This window comes from Phalacrocorax carbo, chromosome 1 (assembly GCF_963921805.1).
Source record: "Phalacrocorax carbo chromosome 1, bPhaCar2.1, whole genome shotgun sequence".
NCBI lineage: Eukaryota > Metazoa > Chordata > Aves > Suliformes > Phalacrocoracidae > Phalacrocorax > Phalacrocorax carbo.
The window spans coordinates 30,021,375-30,038,432 of NC_087513.1; the positions used below are offsets into that span (position 1 = coordinate 30,021,375).

Here is a 17,058-nt window from a genome sequence, read left to right on the forward strand (position 1 = left end):
TATATCCCTACACACCAATAATAGTCATGCAAATAGTTCTATGGGCACTGGAAGAAATGGAGCAGTTACTGCAACAGAAGCAAGGAGGAGCTCAGCAGTGTGACTGTCGATCTGTTTGATACTGAACTATGAATAGGACACGTGTAGTCTGCCACAAAGCAGCATGGTCTTTGGGTCTAACACAGTGCTATGCTTGCTACTTGCCATTCTGCCCCTACAGAAACCATGGTGACATATTCAGTGTCCTGTTCAGCTGCACAGCTGAGTGCAGCCAAGCCTGGTCACCAAGAGTTTGGACTGGGAAGGGATTAAGACTCCAGCCTGTGGCCAGTTTTGACCAGTGGATGATTTGCTGTATGCTGAAGCCTCACCTCCTGAAAGTGGTGGCCAGCCTGAAAGAACAGCAGGGAAAAAGGTAAACTCTAGGACAAGCTGCCAACACCTACTTTCAAAAAATTAACAGGAACCTCACCTGCCTCTAAGACCTCTCTGCTCATATATCTGACTTCACTAAAATCAGCCTCCAGGTTTAAAAGACAGTGAAGGGGAGGAAATGTGCATAAATTCACTTAGTCATTATATAGCTTCATGACAGAAAGTATATGAAAAATAATGAACCATAACCACTCCTTTCATTAGGGCCCAACCACGTCCTAATACTCTCCAGTAAGCCAACAGCACAAGAAGAGATGGGAGCGATTCCTGACAGCCTGGCAGTCCCCGCAGTCAGCCAAAGAAGCATTCTGCACATATCTGTCTTAATATCAGGTGCATAAAAATGCTGGACACAGCTCAGCTGGAAGAAGTCATCCTTCCCCTGATTCTCAGGCATTTCCAGGTTCCTCTCTCAAAGCAAGCATTCTGTTCTGTAATGTCACTAACCCCATTCATTTTGCTCCATGGTGTTCCACTGGCATCTGTAATGGTCAGAGAAAAAAGGGTTCCTGAATGCTGTGATTGGCACTGTTAATGACCATGACACTGCAGAGCTGCTGTGTGCTTCAGCAGTGGTTAGCTGATTTCAGGTCCTGAATTTCCATTTAGTAAGGTAAACCAGGAGCATTACATAGCCTCTGAGAAGGCATTTTATTGAAAACTCAAGTGTTAAAATAGCACTGATGGAAGGACTACCAAACATCATACCTGAGAAGGGGTGAAGTGCACTAACAGCACAAACCAAACACTTCCTTTGTTTAAAAAAGAAAATCTACAAGCTTTTGTCCATCATCAGTTTTTAAAGTTAATAGATGACACTGCTAAAATCACAGTAACAGACTCCCCCAGTGGTTAATATAGCTTTCTTTGTTACTGGTCCTGAGGTGCTGACTTGCATTGGCTGGAAATCTTCTCTTGTCTGTGGATACTCCACTTTTACCTGAACGTGACTGGTAGAGTGTCAGAAAGTAAGATATGAGAACAACAGCCAGAGAAGAGGCCAAGATTGCTTAGCCACACATTGGAGTCAGAAAGTCATTAGCATGGCTAATGGCTGGGTGAATTGGGTCAGTGCTGCCAGTTCAGCTTCTAAATTCTGAAAGACTCTCCACCTGCTTCTCACCAGATTGTTTTCATATTATTGGTTAGACAAGCCTCCTGCAAAAATCATGCCTTTCTCCTAAGGAGATTTAGTCATGAATTCCTAACTGTGCTCAGCATCGTTCCTTTCAACTATTTTGGTTGCTGAATTGCACAGCTACGATGAATTCACATTACCGTATGTCATGCACAGAAAAACAAATCAGGGAATGGAATGTATTTACAGTAGTTGAAAGACATATTGTAATGTAGCTTATACTAAAATATGTACAATTAATTGGATTAATTAAACTGCAGATGAAAATACATTAAATAAATGAAACACTACTTCTGTAAGACTGTTCGCAATGTCTGTGCACATGCTTCAACAAATGCTATCTAGGAGATTTGTAAGGAATGGTATTTCATCTTTTATAGTGGAGAAAGAAGAAAGTCTTTTTCCTCCTGTTCCACATTCAGTTACCAAAACACCAACAGATGTTCTGGCAAAGGAAGAGAGTGGAGAGACTGGATGTAGCAGGAACTTCAGTAAGCTTGGTCCACATTCTTTTGATGTTCTGACAAGGGGTTCTTTCTCCTCCCCAAGAGTGCAGGGAGTAAGAGCAAATGTCCTTCCGAGGTCAGAAGCTCAGGACCTCACTGCAGACAGTGTTACTGAGGCACTTCTACCATGCCGCCCACATTAACTAAAAACTGTTGATGGAATAAGAATTTCGATACTTCCCACTAACAAGACTGCAGGTTCAGAATTATTCACATTAAAAGAATTGTTAAACAGGCATACAAGATCGTGCTTATCCTCTGTTATTTCAAAAAAAACCAACCACCAACCCCAAAGACAAAACACCAAAACTTGAGCTAAAAAAAAATCACTTGAAGATTAAATTCTGTATATTAATTTACTTATATATACAATTTATGAAGGATCCAAGATGGCAATATTAGAGAAATATTCTCAACCATTCAAAAGTATTAACTCAACAGATGTATCTACTTGGAACTCCGTCTTCAGATACTGTGAGGTTCCTTTTTTTTTTTCCTTCTGTGGAGCTCAATCATCATTCTGCATCACTGTAGATGTGACTGGCTCTATCTTTTTTAAGTAACGTATTATCACTCCACCTCAGCTGAGAACACAACTAATTTGGTAATTCTTCAGTACAGGACAACATACCTATGGCACACAAACAACAGCAACTGCATATGAACCTTTCTTTGCCTCTCTAACTCTCTCTCTAAATTATATATATAAAAAGGCCATTTGTGAAGTCCAGCAATTTAAAAATGTAGCTTATCTTTTTGCAGGCACAAGTAATTAGCAGTGCAATTTAACATTGGTAATTATTCATGGCCACAGTTAAGTTCATTTGCATTTTTAACTACCTGATATGCAAGTGAAGTCAAGTAATTACATGTCCCCACTACTTAAACTGCACAAAAAAATAACTAAACTTAACACTGCAACACTGATTTAACAGTGTATCTATGAAACCTAGATGTCAAAGACTGTGTCCAGTCCTTCAAATGTAGTCCTAATGAACAAACTGGTAAAAGGTGTTTGGAAGCCTGAGGATACAGGTAAGTATCTAATGGAATTTTTGGAAGGATATTGGTGCCTCACTCCCATTGGAGTCACCCAGAGCAGAGGTTTTCCTCTGCAGGACAAAGCCTTTCTCATATGCTCAGCAGATAAACTTATGCATATTTGCCCTTAAACCTTCATTTATCCCTGTGTAAATGTGCAACATAGATCCACTTTTAAGAACAAAAATTAAGTTTCAAAGGGCAGCTATGAAACATTCTTTAAAATACCTATTAAACATTTTTGAGAAGTATTTATAACATATCTAATGATCTGGCTAACGATTAATACAAAAACATTGCAATTATTATCCACAGGAATTTATAGTCAGATGAATGCAGTTTTGTTAGAGGTGAAAACATGCATCAGAGAGGCAGAGACTACTAGAGAGATCTTCACTGTGGGGTGAAATTTATGTCTGTGCTGAGAGCCAACCCAGGAGCCACACTACAAACAAACGTCTTCACTCTGCAAACACTTTACAAAGCACAGGAACCAAATATATTGCAGGTGAAATTCTCCATTGTGCAGGGGTCTTACACAGGTCTCTCTATTACATAAGTCCTACTTAAATACTATTTTAAAGTTGCACAAATCTACTGCACAGGCAAGAAATTTCCCTTGGAAGAATTCCTTGAGCCCTTTGAAAAGGATGTGCTTTGATAGCATCTATCACAGTCTCTTAAGCAATACATAAATCTTGTGCTGGCCTCTGCCCAGGGGTGGGCACACCTTGCAGAGTATCTCTACTGTTTTGTAGAAGTGTTGCAAAATCCTACAGTGCTTCAGAGTCTGCATTATGCCGACTGGGGAGACATTGCATATACACAAATTTCAGGACAGCCAGTAAACACCTTAATTACTGAAATGATCAAGAGAATAGGGATATGAAGATTTTACATTTTAGCTACTCACAACTTCTAGCCCTATGCTGAAATTCTCATTCCACCAAAATTGTTGAGAGAGTTGTTACTGACCTTGGTAAGGCCAATATTTCACCCAGTCTTTTCAACTGATAGTTATTTATCATCACTAGCCTGTCTTCTAGCCCAATCTCTACCTCAGGCCCCATTAGTGAGATTTAGTGAGATCACTTGAGATTTAGTGAGGGGAGACCTCATAGCAGTCTGCAGCTTCCTCACAAGGGGAGGAGGAGGGGCAGGCACTGATCTCTTCTCTCTGGTGACCAATGACAGGACCCGAGGGAATGGCAGGAAGATGTGCCAGGGGAGGTTTAGGTTGGGTATTAGGAAAAGGTTCTTCCCCCAGAGGGTGGTGGAGCACTGGAACAGGCTCCCCAGGGAGGCAGTCACGGCACCAAGCCTGACGCTATTCAAGAAGCACTTGGACAACGCCTTCAGAGACATGGTGTGAATTTGGGATTGTCCTGTGCAGGGACAGCAGTTGGACTTGATGATCCTTGTGGGTCTCTTCCAACTCAGGACATTCTATGATTCTATGATTCTATTTCTCAAAGTCAGGCTTTTCTCAAAAACCCCTGCCATTATGAGAAAAAAGCTCAAAACAATGAGAATCACCTACTCAGCATCCTCACCTGGCTCACAACTGTGGTACAGCATTCCAGGGTGTATATCCTCAACAGAAATTAGGTGCCAAGTACCCCAAATTCTACTTACACACCAACAGAGTTCTCTGCAATAGCATTCAACTGTCCCCCGCCTCAGTGCCTGAGTACCTGGCGCCTTGGCCACGTGCACCCAAGCATCACCACCATGTCACAGGGATGAGCTGCCCAGATCTGCAGATAATGCCAAGGACCAAGAATATCAAAGTAGGATTCTTCTGCAAGGTGATCCTGATCTTGGAATAAACCTAGTGGGTCCAATTCACTGGACCCAGCCCCTTGGTCATTCTTAAACGGTACCAAAACTTGAAAAAAAAATTACATTTGGAATACAGGATCCTCAGTCATCCCCAACAAAGCTGAGTACTTCACCAGTTACTTTCCAGGCCATGATTATTAAATAACTCCAACAGGAGAAAATGAAAGAGCTCTGTAGCATAACTGTCAAGAACTTTGCAGTGGGGTTGCTCAAACCTGGAGATGGTCCACATTTTTGATCTGAATCAGAAAATCAGGGAAATAGTCTTGGATCTCTCATTTTCTAGAGAAAGCTCTCATCAGTCTGCTGCTAGCTCTAATGGAGTACATGAATGCTCCTTTTGCTTACATGAATGCTCAGTGCTTACATTTCTCTTACACTCTCTCCCTCCCTTCTTGGGGAAAAGCAGACTTTAATACTTAAGTAAAAAAAAAAAAAAAAAAAAAGGCAAGGAAAGACTTTTACCTTCCTGAGAGTAATCACTTTCCTCTGAGATGCCTATATAACACTCAGGTCCTCTGGGGTTTTTTAACCTCCTTCCTGTTGCCCTTAGTGTTGCCCCCTTACATTGTGCAGTGGGCAATTCATTCAGGGTTCAGGATCCCTCCTTGTGGCAAAGCCCCAGGAAATTCTGCTTAGCTACCCCTAATCCACTCACCTTGCCTCAACAACAAAGGTTGCCTCACACTTTTTTGTCTGAACCTTTCATATCTCTAGCCCAGCTCTTTTGAAGAACTAGTTAGCACAGATCTCTTCACCTGTCCTTTCGTAGCTCTTCTTCTCCTCCCCTTCCACTTGTACATTCATTTCCTGGTCCATGCTTCCTGGAGTGATCTTTAACTGACATCTGCTCTCACTTCCCAGATTCCCAACCCCGTGACTCCTGGATTTGCTTTCCCTCCACTGGGGATGTGATCTGTTCCCAGCACAACAGCTTAACACAGAGTCATCTCACGCTCCACCAGAATCCCTTTGTAACAAGGGTTTCTCTTGCCTAATTTTACCCTTACAATAAAGAGAATGGAGCACAATCCATCTGACGTATTTTAGACTTGTGATTCAGAATGAGATGATCTGCTTCCCAAAGCATCTTTTTTTCTCGCCATTGACGTTATATGTCACTTCAGTCTAGATGTCTACATTTTGTTGAACAAAATTAGAGCACTGGTTCTCAGATTACACCTATGATGACAAATGGATTTATGCTGAACCAGTGGTTGAACACTGAATGAATTCTGAAGTCCACAGATTAATTCTAAGCAGTCTGTGACAGGGCTAAAAGAAAAGCAAGTTCTTTAATGTTATATAGCAATATAATTCTGTAACATCTTTAAGAGAAAGCACAGACAGAAAAGGTTAAAAAATACTGAACTGGATCTCTTTTACAACAATAATGATGGTATCGTATTGTTTACTCTTAACAAAAAATCATAAATCAGATTGTAAGAATAGGCCCTGACCATGAAATACTATAGCCATGCTGTACTGTGTATTATAAATCTGCTTCCTAATCTGGTATTGTGCTCAATTTTCATGGCGTTCGGAGAATTCTTTGCTATATTAGACAAATCATTGAAGTGCCTACTCTTGCTGGCTTAGTAGCCACTTCCTTGTCCTTCACATTTTAATGTTAAGAATGACCTTAAAAGTCATTGATTATGTCACTGTGGGTACACATATTTAATAACAGGAAAGGGATAGCTGGAGAGGTCTGCTTAGCTTAGCTGACTGTGACATGAAAAGTGCAGCTTGAAGTAGTAACTTTAATGATCACCCAAAATGCCAGTCTTTAAAAGTGAAAATAACCCCAAAGATGAGCACCAATGCAAAGTTGTTATAATTACATTCACAGAAAAAAAAAAAGAAAAAAAATTGTGTGGTACCTGAGGTCTGTGCAAGTTTTCCGCTCAAGAATAAATATTAACTGAATCAAGTCACATCCTTGAAATGGTGTGGTGCTGGAGTAACTGTTTTCCAGTGGCTGCAGACCTTTGGGCTCAACTGGGCTGTTACTGAAGCTAATTTTGTGGTTTGGCCACCAATTTCAATGACTTTTAGAAAGCGCCAAAAGAAGAACCCAAACTTTGACAACAGCCTTAAAAAATGCCCATAGTCTGCTAACGGTGTCAAAGATGTGACACACATTATGAATCAACCCCATAAATCTATCCCCCAGAAGGATTTATTCTGACTTGAGCGGAAGCTCCCAGTGAAGAATTTCCTCAGGATCCAAACCTCTCGACCCAAAATAAGCCGTTCCTCAACTGCCTTGCGGTCAAAACCAATGACTTTTGGGGCAAGCCTTTATGTTCCCGCTTCTCCCGGATAAACTTCCATCAAAACCGAAGAGGCGGGAGGGCGGAGGTATGCGCTTTTTTCCAAGTTTTATCCAAACCCTTCAGGTTTCTTCCTGGATTTCCCGCGGTGGCACCTACCACCCAGGCACAGGGCACAGGCCGCCTCACGGCGCCGCCGCCGCCGCGGCCCACCGGCCTCTATGACATCATCGGGACGGCGCGGGATCGATCCCCCCGCGCTGAACGGCTGGGGCGCTGCTCCGCGGCGGCTGCCACCGCCGCCGCCGCCGCTCTCACCCCGGGCGCTGAGGGGAGACGCTGGCCCCGCTGCCGACGGAACGGGCTGACATTAAAATTCGTCGCCGCCGCCATGCAGCGCGCTGGCAGTTCTGCGCCGGGTTTGGGCTGAGGGCTGCGAAGCCGCTGTACCGGCTGCGCGGGGGGAAGCGGCGGTGCCCAGGGGAAGGCGCGCTGCCCTCACGGCTCCCCCCGGCAAACAACCCCTCCCCGAACCACGGTACTCCTTGGGGAGCCCTCGCTGGCTCGGGGGTGAGGACGGAGGAATTCGCCGGGTGGGAATCGGGAGGAAAGGAGAGGAGCCACGAGCGGGAGGATCCGAGCAGCGGCACCTGAAGAAACCGCCCGGTCCGTCTCCTGACAGCCTGCGACGTGCACCTCGGCTGCCGCTTCCGAGCCCCCCATTTTAAGCGACAGGGGCGGGCGGGGGAGTTCAAAGGCATAAACAAGTAGCGCAGGACCTAATTCCTCCCCCTCCCTTTCCTCAAGCTTGCTTGCCCAGGCTCGCCAATAAATCCAGCTCGGCTATGCATCGCAATGGGAACGCGCTGCCCGGAGGCTGCCTTCCCCTCACTGAGGACGCTGCTGCTGCTGCTGCTACTGCTGCTGCTGAGGCTGCCTGCCCCTCACTGAGGGGGCTGCTGCCGCTGAGGCTGCCTGCCCCTCACTGAGGGGGCTGCTGCCGCTGAGGCTGCCTGCCCCTCACTGAGGGGGCTGCTGCCGCTGAGGCTGCCTGCCCCTCACTGAGGGGGCTGCTGCCGCTGAGGCTGCCTGCCCTCCACTGAGGGGGCTGCTGCCGCTGAGGCTGCCTGCCCTCCACTGAGGAGACTGCTGCCGCCGCGGAGGCTGCCCGCCCTCACCGAGACAGCAGCAGCAGCCGCCGCCGCCACTGAGGCTGCCGGCCGTGCCCTCATTGAAGCGGCCGTCGCCGCCGCCGCGTTACTGGGAGCGATCGTGCCGCTGCGACAGGGGAGGACGGGGCTCGGCGCGCAGGGAGGAGGCGCAGTGAGCATGCGCCGGCCGAGCCGCTGACTGGGTTCTCGGTCGAGGTACCGAAGCAAAAAAAAAAAAAAAAAAAAAAAAAAAAGGGGGGGAAAAATAAAGAAAAAGGAAAGGATCGCGAGAAAGAATGAAAAACGGCAGAGGAAAATAATAGTAAAAAAAAAGGTTCTAAAAGAGACCGCCAGGATAAAGCAGCCCTCGGTCGGCGGGAAGGAGCAGCTCTGGCATGTGGGGATCGCCGGCACCAACAGGTAGGAGGAGAGGGGCTGGGGGAGTCTGGGGGTGCCGGGGGCTGCCGGAGCCGCGGGTGCGTGTGGGGAGGGCTCCCCGCCTTAGGCAGCAGGTCTGGGGGGGTGATTTCTGAAGAAGCGGCATGATGGAAGTGTTCCCAGACAATGCCTCTTCCGCTCTCCCGAGCTCCCCGCCGCGGGGGGCCCTCGCACGGCTCCGGCAGCTGCGGCTGCCAGGCAGCGGCACCCGGGCTCCCTTGCAGCGCGGCGCAGTCCAGCCCTGCATGGCCGTGCGTGGGGGGGAGCGGGTGTCTTCGTGAGTGTGTCGGTGTGAGTGTGCGTGTGGCAGTGTGTGGGGGTGTGAGTGTGCGGGTGTGAGTGTGCGTGTGCGGCGGTAGGGCCGGCGCGCGGCGGGGACAGCTCCACAGAGGAGGGGAAGCGGCGGGGCTGGCGGGAGGGGGGAGGGGGAGCCTGATTTCATGGTTTTAAAACGATGCCATGATCTGATCAGCCTCTGTTTACACAGCAGCAATCAGGCTCTTTTGTGGACGGTAAGAATGGAAGGATTTTGCTGGGATTCAGTGGGAATATCCTTTATACACCCGAGGTGGCATAGGAAACACTTCGTGTGAATAACGAAGGAGCCTGATCATGCCTGCTGTGGCTCCTGTCCCTGGCTCTGGAGGGAGAAAAAAAAAAAACCAACAAAAAAAACCCATCAGCAGCAGACAGTTCTTTAATTTATTTTCTTTTATTGCATGAAATGTGTTCCGGTACGATTCACTGGGAGGATTAGTGGGAATCGCAGAGCCCTAATTAGCTAAAAAAAAAAAATTAAATCAATTTATCGTATGTTTATTTAAGCATAACCAAAACCAGCCCTCCCAAAAGGATGGGCATTATATCTTGGGTGTGTTGCCTGTTTTTGCTCAGTATTTACACTGACCGTTTCTTATTATGAATTATGTTGAGGCTTTAAAGATTTGCATTAAAGCGGGGGGGGGGGGGGGGAAGGAGGAGAGACCCTAAAGCATAGTGCTGTCGACTGTCTGGCATACCTGTTTATTTGAATGCCTAAATGATAAAATTATGGTTTATGGAAGGAAGGGAGGGGGATAATGAATACTGTTTCTCTTACAATGTGCATGAACTAACACAGTGTGATTAATGTGCTTTGGTGACTTGGGTTAAAAAACATAAATTCTGCAGGGTTTCTTTGGGTGTGATCCGTATCAACACAGCAGCTGCCTCTAAAACATTGACAAATACTGTAGCCATAAAATAAATGTAGGTAATGTCAAAATATCAGCAGTCTTTGGGGATTTTTTTAAAAAAGATGTCAGTGATTAACTCTTGGGCTTGCAAACTGTGAATCTTTTGATTCATAAAATCTCTGAGGCTTTAACTGTAAAATTATATATGCTACCAAATATAAGGGGCACCGGTCAGTTCTGAAACTGTAACAAGCCAAATCTGTGAAATGCCAATAATCAATCATGCTAAACAGTAAGTATATTTTAAAAAAGCCTCATGATTTTTATAAACAAACAATAGTACTCAAATTTACAACTTCATTTGGTTCTCCATAAATTAACATCTTTGTTAGCACTTTCTGACATCATTTCTTGTTAACTTAAGAACTGATAGCTCGATTTTTTTTCAGATATTTTGATGGCATGACAAATCAGAAAGAAGAGGATGTACTGTATGACTAGACACAAGATCAGTTCTGTTTGTGGATTACATTTTCAGTAAGATGTATGGATCTATTTTTTCCTTGTTCTTATATATAGATCATGAGACTTGACTGAGGCAATATACATATCATCCATCCATCTATGGCGAACTACAGCCATGCAGCTGACAACATTTTACAAAATCTCTCTCCTTTAACAGCTTTTCTGAAACTGACTTCACTGGGTTTCATAATAGGAGTCAGTGTGGTGGGTAACCTTCTGATCTCCATTTTGCTAGTCAAAGATAAGACCTTGCATAGAGCTCCTTACTACTTCCTGTTGGATCTTTGCTGCTCAGATATCCTCAGATCTGCAATTTGTTTTCCATTTGTTTTCACCTCTGTAAAAAATGGCTCTACTTGGACATATGGGACTCTTACTTGCAAAGTGATTGCCTTTTTGGGGGTTTTGTCCTGCTTTCACACTGCTTTCATGTTGTTCTGCATAAGCGTCACCAGATACTTAGCTATTGCCCACCACCGTTTTTATACGAAAAGGCTGACCTTCTGGACTTGTTTGGCCGTGATCTGTATGGTGTGGACCCTCTCTGTAGCCATGGCTTTCCCCCCAGTTTTAGACGTGGGCACCTACTCGTTTATTAGGGAGGAAGACCAATGCACTTTCCAGCATCGTTCCTTCAGGGCTAATGATTCCTTGGGATTTATGCTTCTCCTTGCCCTTATCCTCCTAGCCACACAGCTTGTCTACCTCAAGCTGATATTTTTCGTTCACGATCGCAGGAAAATGAAGCCAGTCCAGTTTGTTGCAGCAGTGAGCCAGAACTGGACTTTTCATGGTCCTGGAGCGAGTGGTCAAGCAGCTGCTAATTGGCTGGCTGGATTTGGAAGGGGTCCCACACCTCCAACCTTGTTGGGAATCAGGCAAAACGCGAACACCACAGGCAGGAGAAGGCTACTCGTTTTAGATGAGTTCAAAATGGAGAAGAGAATCAGCAGAATGTTCTACATCATGACATTCCTCTTTCTGACCTTGTGGGGTCCCTATTTGGTAGCCTGTTACTGGAGAGTTTTTGCAAGAGGGCCTGTAGTACCAGGGGGATTTCTAACGGCCGCTGTCTGGATGAGTTTTGCCCAAGCTGGAATCAATCCTTTTGTCTGCATTTTCTCCAACAGGGAGCTGAGGCGCTGTTTCAGCACAACCCTTCTTTACTGCAGAAAATCCAGGTTACCAAGGGAACCTTACTGTGTTATATGAGGGAGCATCTGTAAATCTTTAGCCTTGTGAAACACTACCATTCTCTGCTAAGCAATTGTGGCCTGTAGCCATGTCTTGAGAAGAAAATCAAGAATGGGATGTCAGCAGTTGTAAGGATTTGGGCAACATTCTGCAGTCTTTGCAATAGCTCACCTCTAATCCTATTTTAAACCTAAACATGTTCCTGCTGACCACTGCTGAAGGTTTGTAATTAAGAACAAAGGACTGAACTACTGCCCTGAATTCCTTTATGTGGTTGAAATCTAGATTATGAAAGTAGCAGGTGCTAAGTATCAGTGCTAAATGCTGTGTATATCACTACATAAAATAAGACCATCAAAAAGATTAGCATTGGACATCTTAATAAATTAAGTTGATATGAGGTTAATGTGTTGATAAAACTAATTTTAGACATCTGAAGACCTTTAAAACATTTCATACGATTATTGTTTTGCAAAGACTGAAAACTGGGGACTCAAGTACTGTAACTGATTAAAGATGTGCCATGCATTATTCGATTATCACACTTACAAATCTGTTTGCCTTGTGAGTAAGTTTTGGGGAGCATTCCAAAGCAGTATTTTTGTTCAGATTTAGACTTTACTTTTTTTTTCCAAATATATTACTCTTTCTAAATACCATTTTCCTTAACAGTGAAATTACTAACATTTAACTGTATTCTGTGGTTTTTGCTGATTTGGTATAAAGTTTAATAGACTCTTATTTATATTTTTTAAAAAGCTAGATATCAGTCTGTTAGGCAACGTTAATGATAATATCCAGTCGAATTGAACAGTTATAATTCTACAGAATAAACACATGTTGCCTTAAAGGGTTATCTAGTATCTTCCATTTTGTTTAGCATTGAAGCAAATAAGCAAGGAAAATTGAACCAATAACTCTGGTCAGTCATTTGGGAGTGCATGAAAGATCACTTAGTCCTCTTTTTTCCTTTTTACTCCAATGGTTCCCAAAATCAGTATGCACATCACTGGGATGATATGATTTTTTTCTAGGTGTGCCGCCCTTTCTAGTTTGTTCTGAGAAACACAGGCAGTTGATGTATGTTTATATTTTAAGACAGCTGTCATGGGGAGACCGCAGCCTTAGTATGATATCTTGCACAATTTGTGAAGCATTTATTCTACTGAAGGCACAGTCTTGTTTATATTTTCTGCACATTTTGGTGTATTGGTTGTTTTAAATTATTTAAGTTTTAACTTGTGAAAGCATATAATATGATTTCTTAGTATTTTAGAAATACATTAGAGTCTGTGAGTCTTTCCTTCTTTAAGATACAGATGTGTGGATTTCAATATAAAGTTGCATTTGCCAAAATTTACCTGTGTAGCTTGTTAATTTTCTTGGAATAAAATTTTACATTTTTCCAGTTATACAATTAACCTTTTTTATTTTGTTTAGTGAGCTAGCATGAAGTACTGAGAATGTAGCCATTATGAATTATTATCCTTTGCAGTCACTGTATTCCCAAACTGTAAATGCATGAATGATGGGGACCACAGGATTGATAAATGATATTATCTACAGTAGCACTATTGTGTAGTTTATCATAATTACCCATCTATCTGTTCTAATATGTCAGTTATATTTAAAGTTACAACACAGTATTTGACATTAACTTCACAGTTTAATTTTCGAAAATGTGTATATTTGAAGCACAACATCATGAGTTGGTCAATCATAAAGAACATGGATTTTTTCTTAATTTTTGGAGAGACAAGACTAGAGGTCTCAATTCAGTATTGGTATATCTTGTCCTTTGTTGTAGTTTTATGACCAGCAAGTTAATATATACATACACAAGCAGCAGTCAATAATGGAAATGCTTAAATTTGTATGATAACATTATACAACATATGCAACAATTCAGAGAGTTGTGTGTATATGTGATCAGACAACTTGATCAAAGATTTAGTGAGCAATCTGTTTGACCTCACTTACACTTTTATACTGAGGTTGATTGGTTGAGAGGCATGGCTTTATATACTGTGTTGAAACAGAAAAATTGCTAAAATAATGAGTCCTCATCAGTACAAGAATGTTTCAGAAGGTAATTTGAAACGGGACCAATAAAATTCTACCAAAAGGACTTTTTTATTACACTGAAAAAGGCTTTGAAATTAAGGTAGTTAAGCAATTGTCAAAGATAGCAAGAGTGAATAAAAACGGAATCGTATGCTGAGAAAAATTCTGAAAGTTATCCCACTTAAGTTTATTAAAAGGTTGATTGGCAATAACTTCAGTCTAATTTCTATTAAATAGTAACCTTTACAAGGAACATTGATATTACATATTGTAATAAAGAAGTACATATAAATAAAGTTGTAAATAGTGTTATAGTTGTAGAAGTAGTCGGTTCTGAAGATTAGCCAGAAAATTTTCAACTATGAAATCTCAAAAGCTGCAAATTTGGGGCCTGACTAACTCCTAATAAAGTCAGTTGGTGTTTTCCCATTAACTTCATTTGGAGCAGAAGCAGGCCCTAACATTTCTATAGTACTATGCTTCTGAAATACTAAGAAGGCTGTATTTACTATGCAGTGGGAAAAGAAAACAAAACAAAAACCAACAATTTAAAATTATTTCCCTGGAAGTTTTGCAAGCAGTAACTGATGTAAATTAAAATAATAAACAGTAAACAAGTCTGAAAGCAAATATTTTGCTAAATGTTTTTCTTTTGATATAATTCCTTTGGCTAACTGAAAAACATGCAACTGTATTACTGCCTGACAGAGGAGAGGTACTTTTTTTAAAGGAAATTTTTATAATTGTTCCAGTAAGAAGTCTTGTGACCAAAGTATTTCCTTTTATTTTCTCCAGTATTTAAAGTACAAGGGGATGTTCAGTGACATTAAAAGGCAACCTATGAAATAATGTTTTATGCAAAGTTATTACGCAGTGAAACTCACTGGCACAGGATGTCAAGTAGTTTAGAGCGATTCCTACAAGAATTATATGTATACATGAATTAAAGCAGTGCTTGCAGTTTTTGTCATCGGCGTCATTTTGATCCTAGTCAGCATATCAAACCTAATGTATTAGGGTATAAATTCAAAGGAGCAAGAAGGTTTATTCCAATTCACTACATGTTGTGTCACAGTATGAAAAGCCTTTTGCTTTCGTTTTAGTATGGGAGTTAAGCTGTTGCCAAAGCTAGAATACAGGGCAGGTAGGTTACTCTTTTCAGAATAGCAAAGAATATCACACTATTTTATATCTGCATTGATCTTTAGTGCTCATGGGTAATGTGAGGTTAGTAGTTTTAATTTTCCTGGTGGCAGAAAAAGAGTGAGAACAGATTCCCTGGAGAAAAGGCTGTCTGCCCCTGTTGCTTTCCTGCCCTCCGTTTCCCTGCTGGCCGTTTGGCAGCCTCTCCATCAATCCTTCTTCAAGATTAAATGTTTCATATACTAAGCCTTATATTTCTCCTGCTCCTTAAGAAGTGTTTCAGCCATCCCTCCTCCCCAGTAGATAAGCTCCTGCAACAGCTTCCCAAGGTTTGTCAGTGTCTGGGTTCCCTTCCTGAAGGCAGAGAAAGCCCTCCAGTTCCTTCCAGCTGCGTTTGTAGTTGATAGAGTCGTCATTCCATGATGCTTGGCTAGCGCACTGGCAATCTCTGTCTTTTGGCTTTGGTCATGAAATAGATTCTCTCTAGGTTACGCAGAGAAAAATGGGAATGGAGAGGGGGCAGCAGGAAACAACTTCCCCTCTCCCAACTCCGTCGTAAGAGAATCACTGTTACTGTTGCTTTGCCCAAGAGCATATGACTTTTTAAAAGCATATTCAGTGCTAATGACCCTCTAAATGAATAAAACGTACAGTTAGCCAATTAATGCTAATTCATTGGCTAATTAATGATGGTTTTGGTGCAGCTACAAAATATTATTACAAATGACTTTCTGTCAGTTTCTAGCCCTTGTGGGCAAAGGAGTCCACTGTATCTGTCTCCTTTTAAGCGCATTGAGTTTGTTCACTTGTATTGCCTTCGTTTTGCCTTTCAAGCATGTGAACATTTTACTTATAATAATAGGAGTCCAGTATTGCATCAAGCTGTTATTGCTCATGGGTTTAAAAAATAAAAACGAACTCTGATGATTTTTGAGGTGAATTAGAGAGGTATTTTGACAAACAATTGGTTTTTAGCAAATGTCGAATGAAACTGTGGGTTGCTGGGCTCTTTCATAGTTACGCGGTCAGCTGTCAATTGTTGAAAATAGCAATGGAGTAGACTAACCTATGTAAAGCTAAAACATAGGTAATACAAAGCATTTGCACATTAGATAAGAACTTCTGTGTTTATTATATTTATCGAGGAATGAAGTTAAGTTGAAGTAAAAAGTGAGATCAGAATTTCAAAGAAAAATGGTGGGTGTTTTTTCCTTTTTTTCTGCTTTGTTTTAGCATAGCACTGCTAATCTGCAACCTGGGTTACACACCCACAGACAACCGAGAGCTGACTGTACAATTCTGCATACCACATAGACAACTTCCTTCTAGTTTATATTCATTGAGAGCTGTATAAGTGCACGCTACTAATCCAACTAACTTTTCAGAGAAAAGAGAAGGCTTAGTCTGAGAGAGTGTTCTTCAAAACTATAAGTCAGTATATGTTCTTCACTTTAGTTTAATGAAGTGATTTTGAGTGGAAGAAATCAGTGATCTAAATCAGTAATGATCATAAGCATTCTCTAGCCATGATCATTAACGACAGGACAAGATGACATTTTGCAATGCATATGACAGTAACAAATCAAAGAGTTTGATATTACACACCATGACTCTCCTTGAGTGGCCTGAAAATAGCTCATGCTTTATATTTAGAAAAAAATATGAAGAAGCTGTCCATGTAAATGGGTAAAGTCTTCAACTAGCCAGCATGGAAAAAGAAGGGTGAATTTTAAAGATTATCCATTATAAATAGTGAAGAGTTTTTGTTCAGCTGAACTGTGTAATTACATAAGTATATGATGATCAAAGGAGTGCCACAGTAAATGTTAGATTTTTTAATAGTCTAAAAAGGAAATAACTAACAACAATCTTCAGCCATTTGAAATAAAATAATTGCAGTTGTCCACATGTTTCAAGAAATAACAAATAAGACAGCAAAACAATTACTGCCCTTTTCAGTACTTAGTGATTTTATGTACCTGATGCATTGAAAGAACAATGTCTTTAGACACTTTAGACACTGATGCAGCCCAGTGAGAGACTTATTCTTTGCATCACAGTTTTTGTACTATGCTTTGTATTTAATAAGCACAAGAGATATAAAACCAGAATTCATCTGATATAATCTTC

General features: G+C 42.1%; 1 protein-coding gene across 1 annotated transcript; it reads left to right on the plus strand.

The window, feature by feature from the left end:
• The first annotated feature begins 8,314 nt into the window (after positions 1 to 8,314).
• On the plus strand, positions 8,315 to 13,004 carry GPR85 (G protein-coupled receptor 85). The gene is made up of 2 exons (XM_064447290.1): positions 8,315 to 8,809; positions 10,452 to 13,004. The coding sequence occupies exon 2, from the start codon at positions 10,627 to 10,629 to the stop codon at positions 11,737 to 11,739; it is 1,113 nt and encodes a 370-aa protein (XP_064303360.1). The 5' UTR covers positions 8,315 to 8,809; positions 10,452 to 10,626; the 3' UTR covers positions 11,740 to 13,004.
• Positions 13,005 to 17,058: the final 4,054 nt, after the last annotated feature.

Excerpts from the sequence above, each read along its gene's own strand:
- GPR85 (XM_064447290.1), top strand. The coding sequence starts at position 10,627 with ATGGCGAACTACAGCCATGCAGCTGACAACATTTTACAAAATCTCTCT.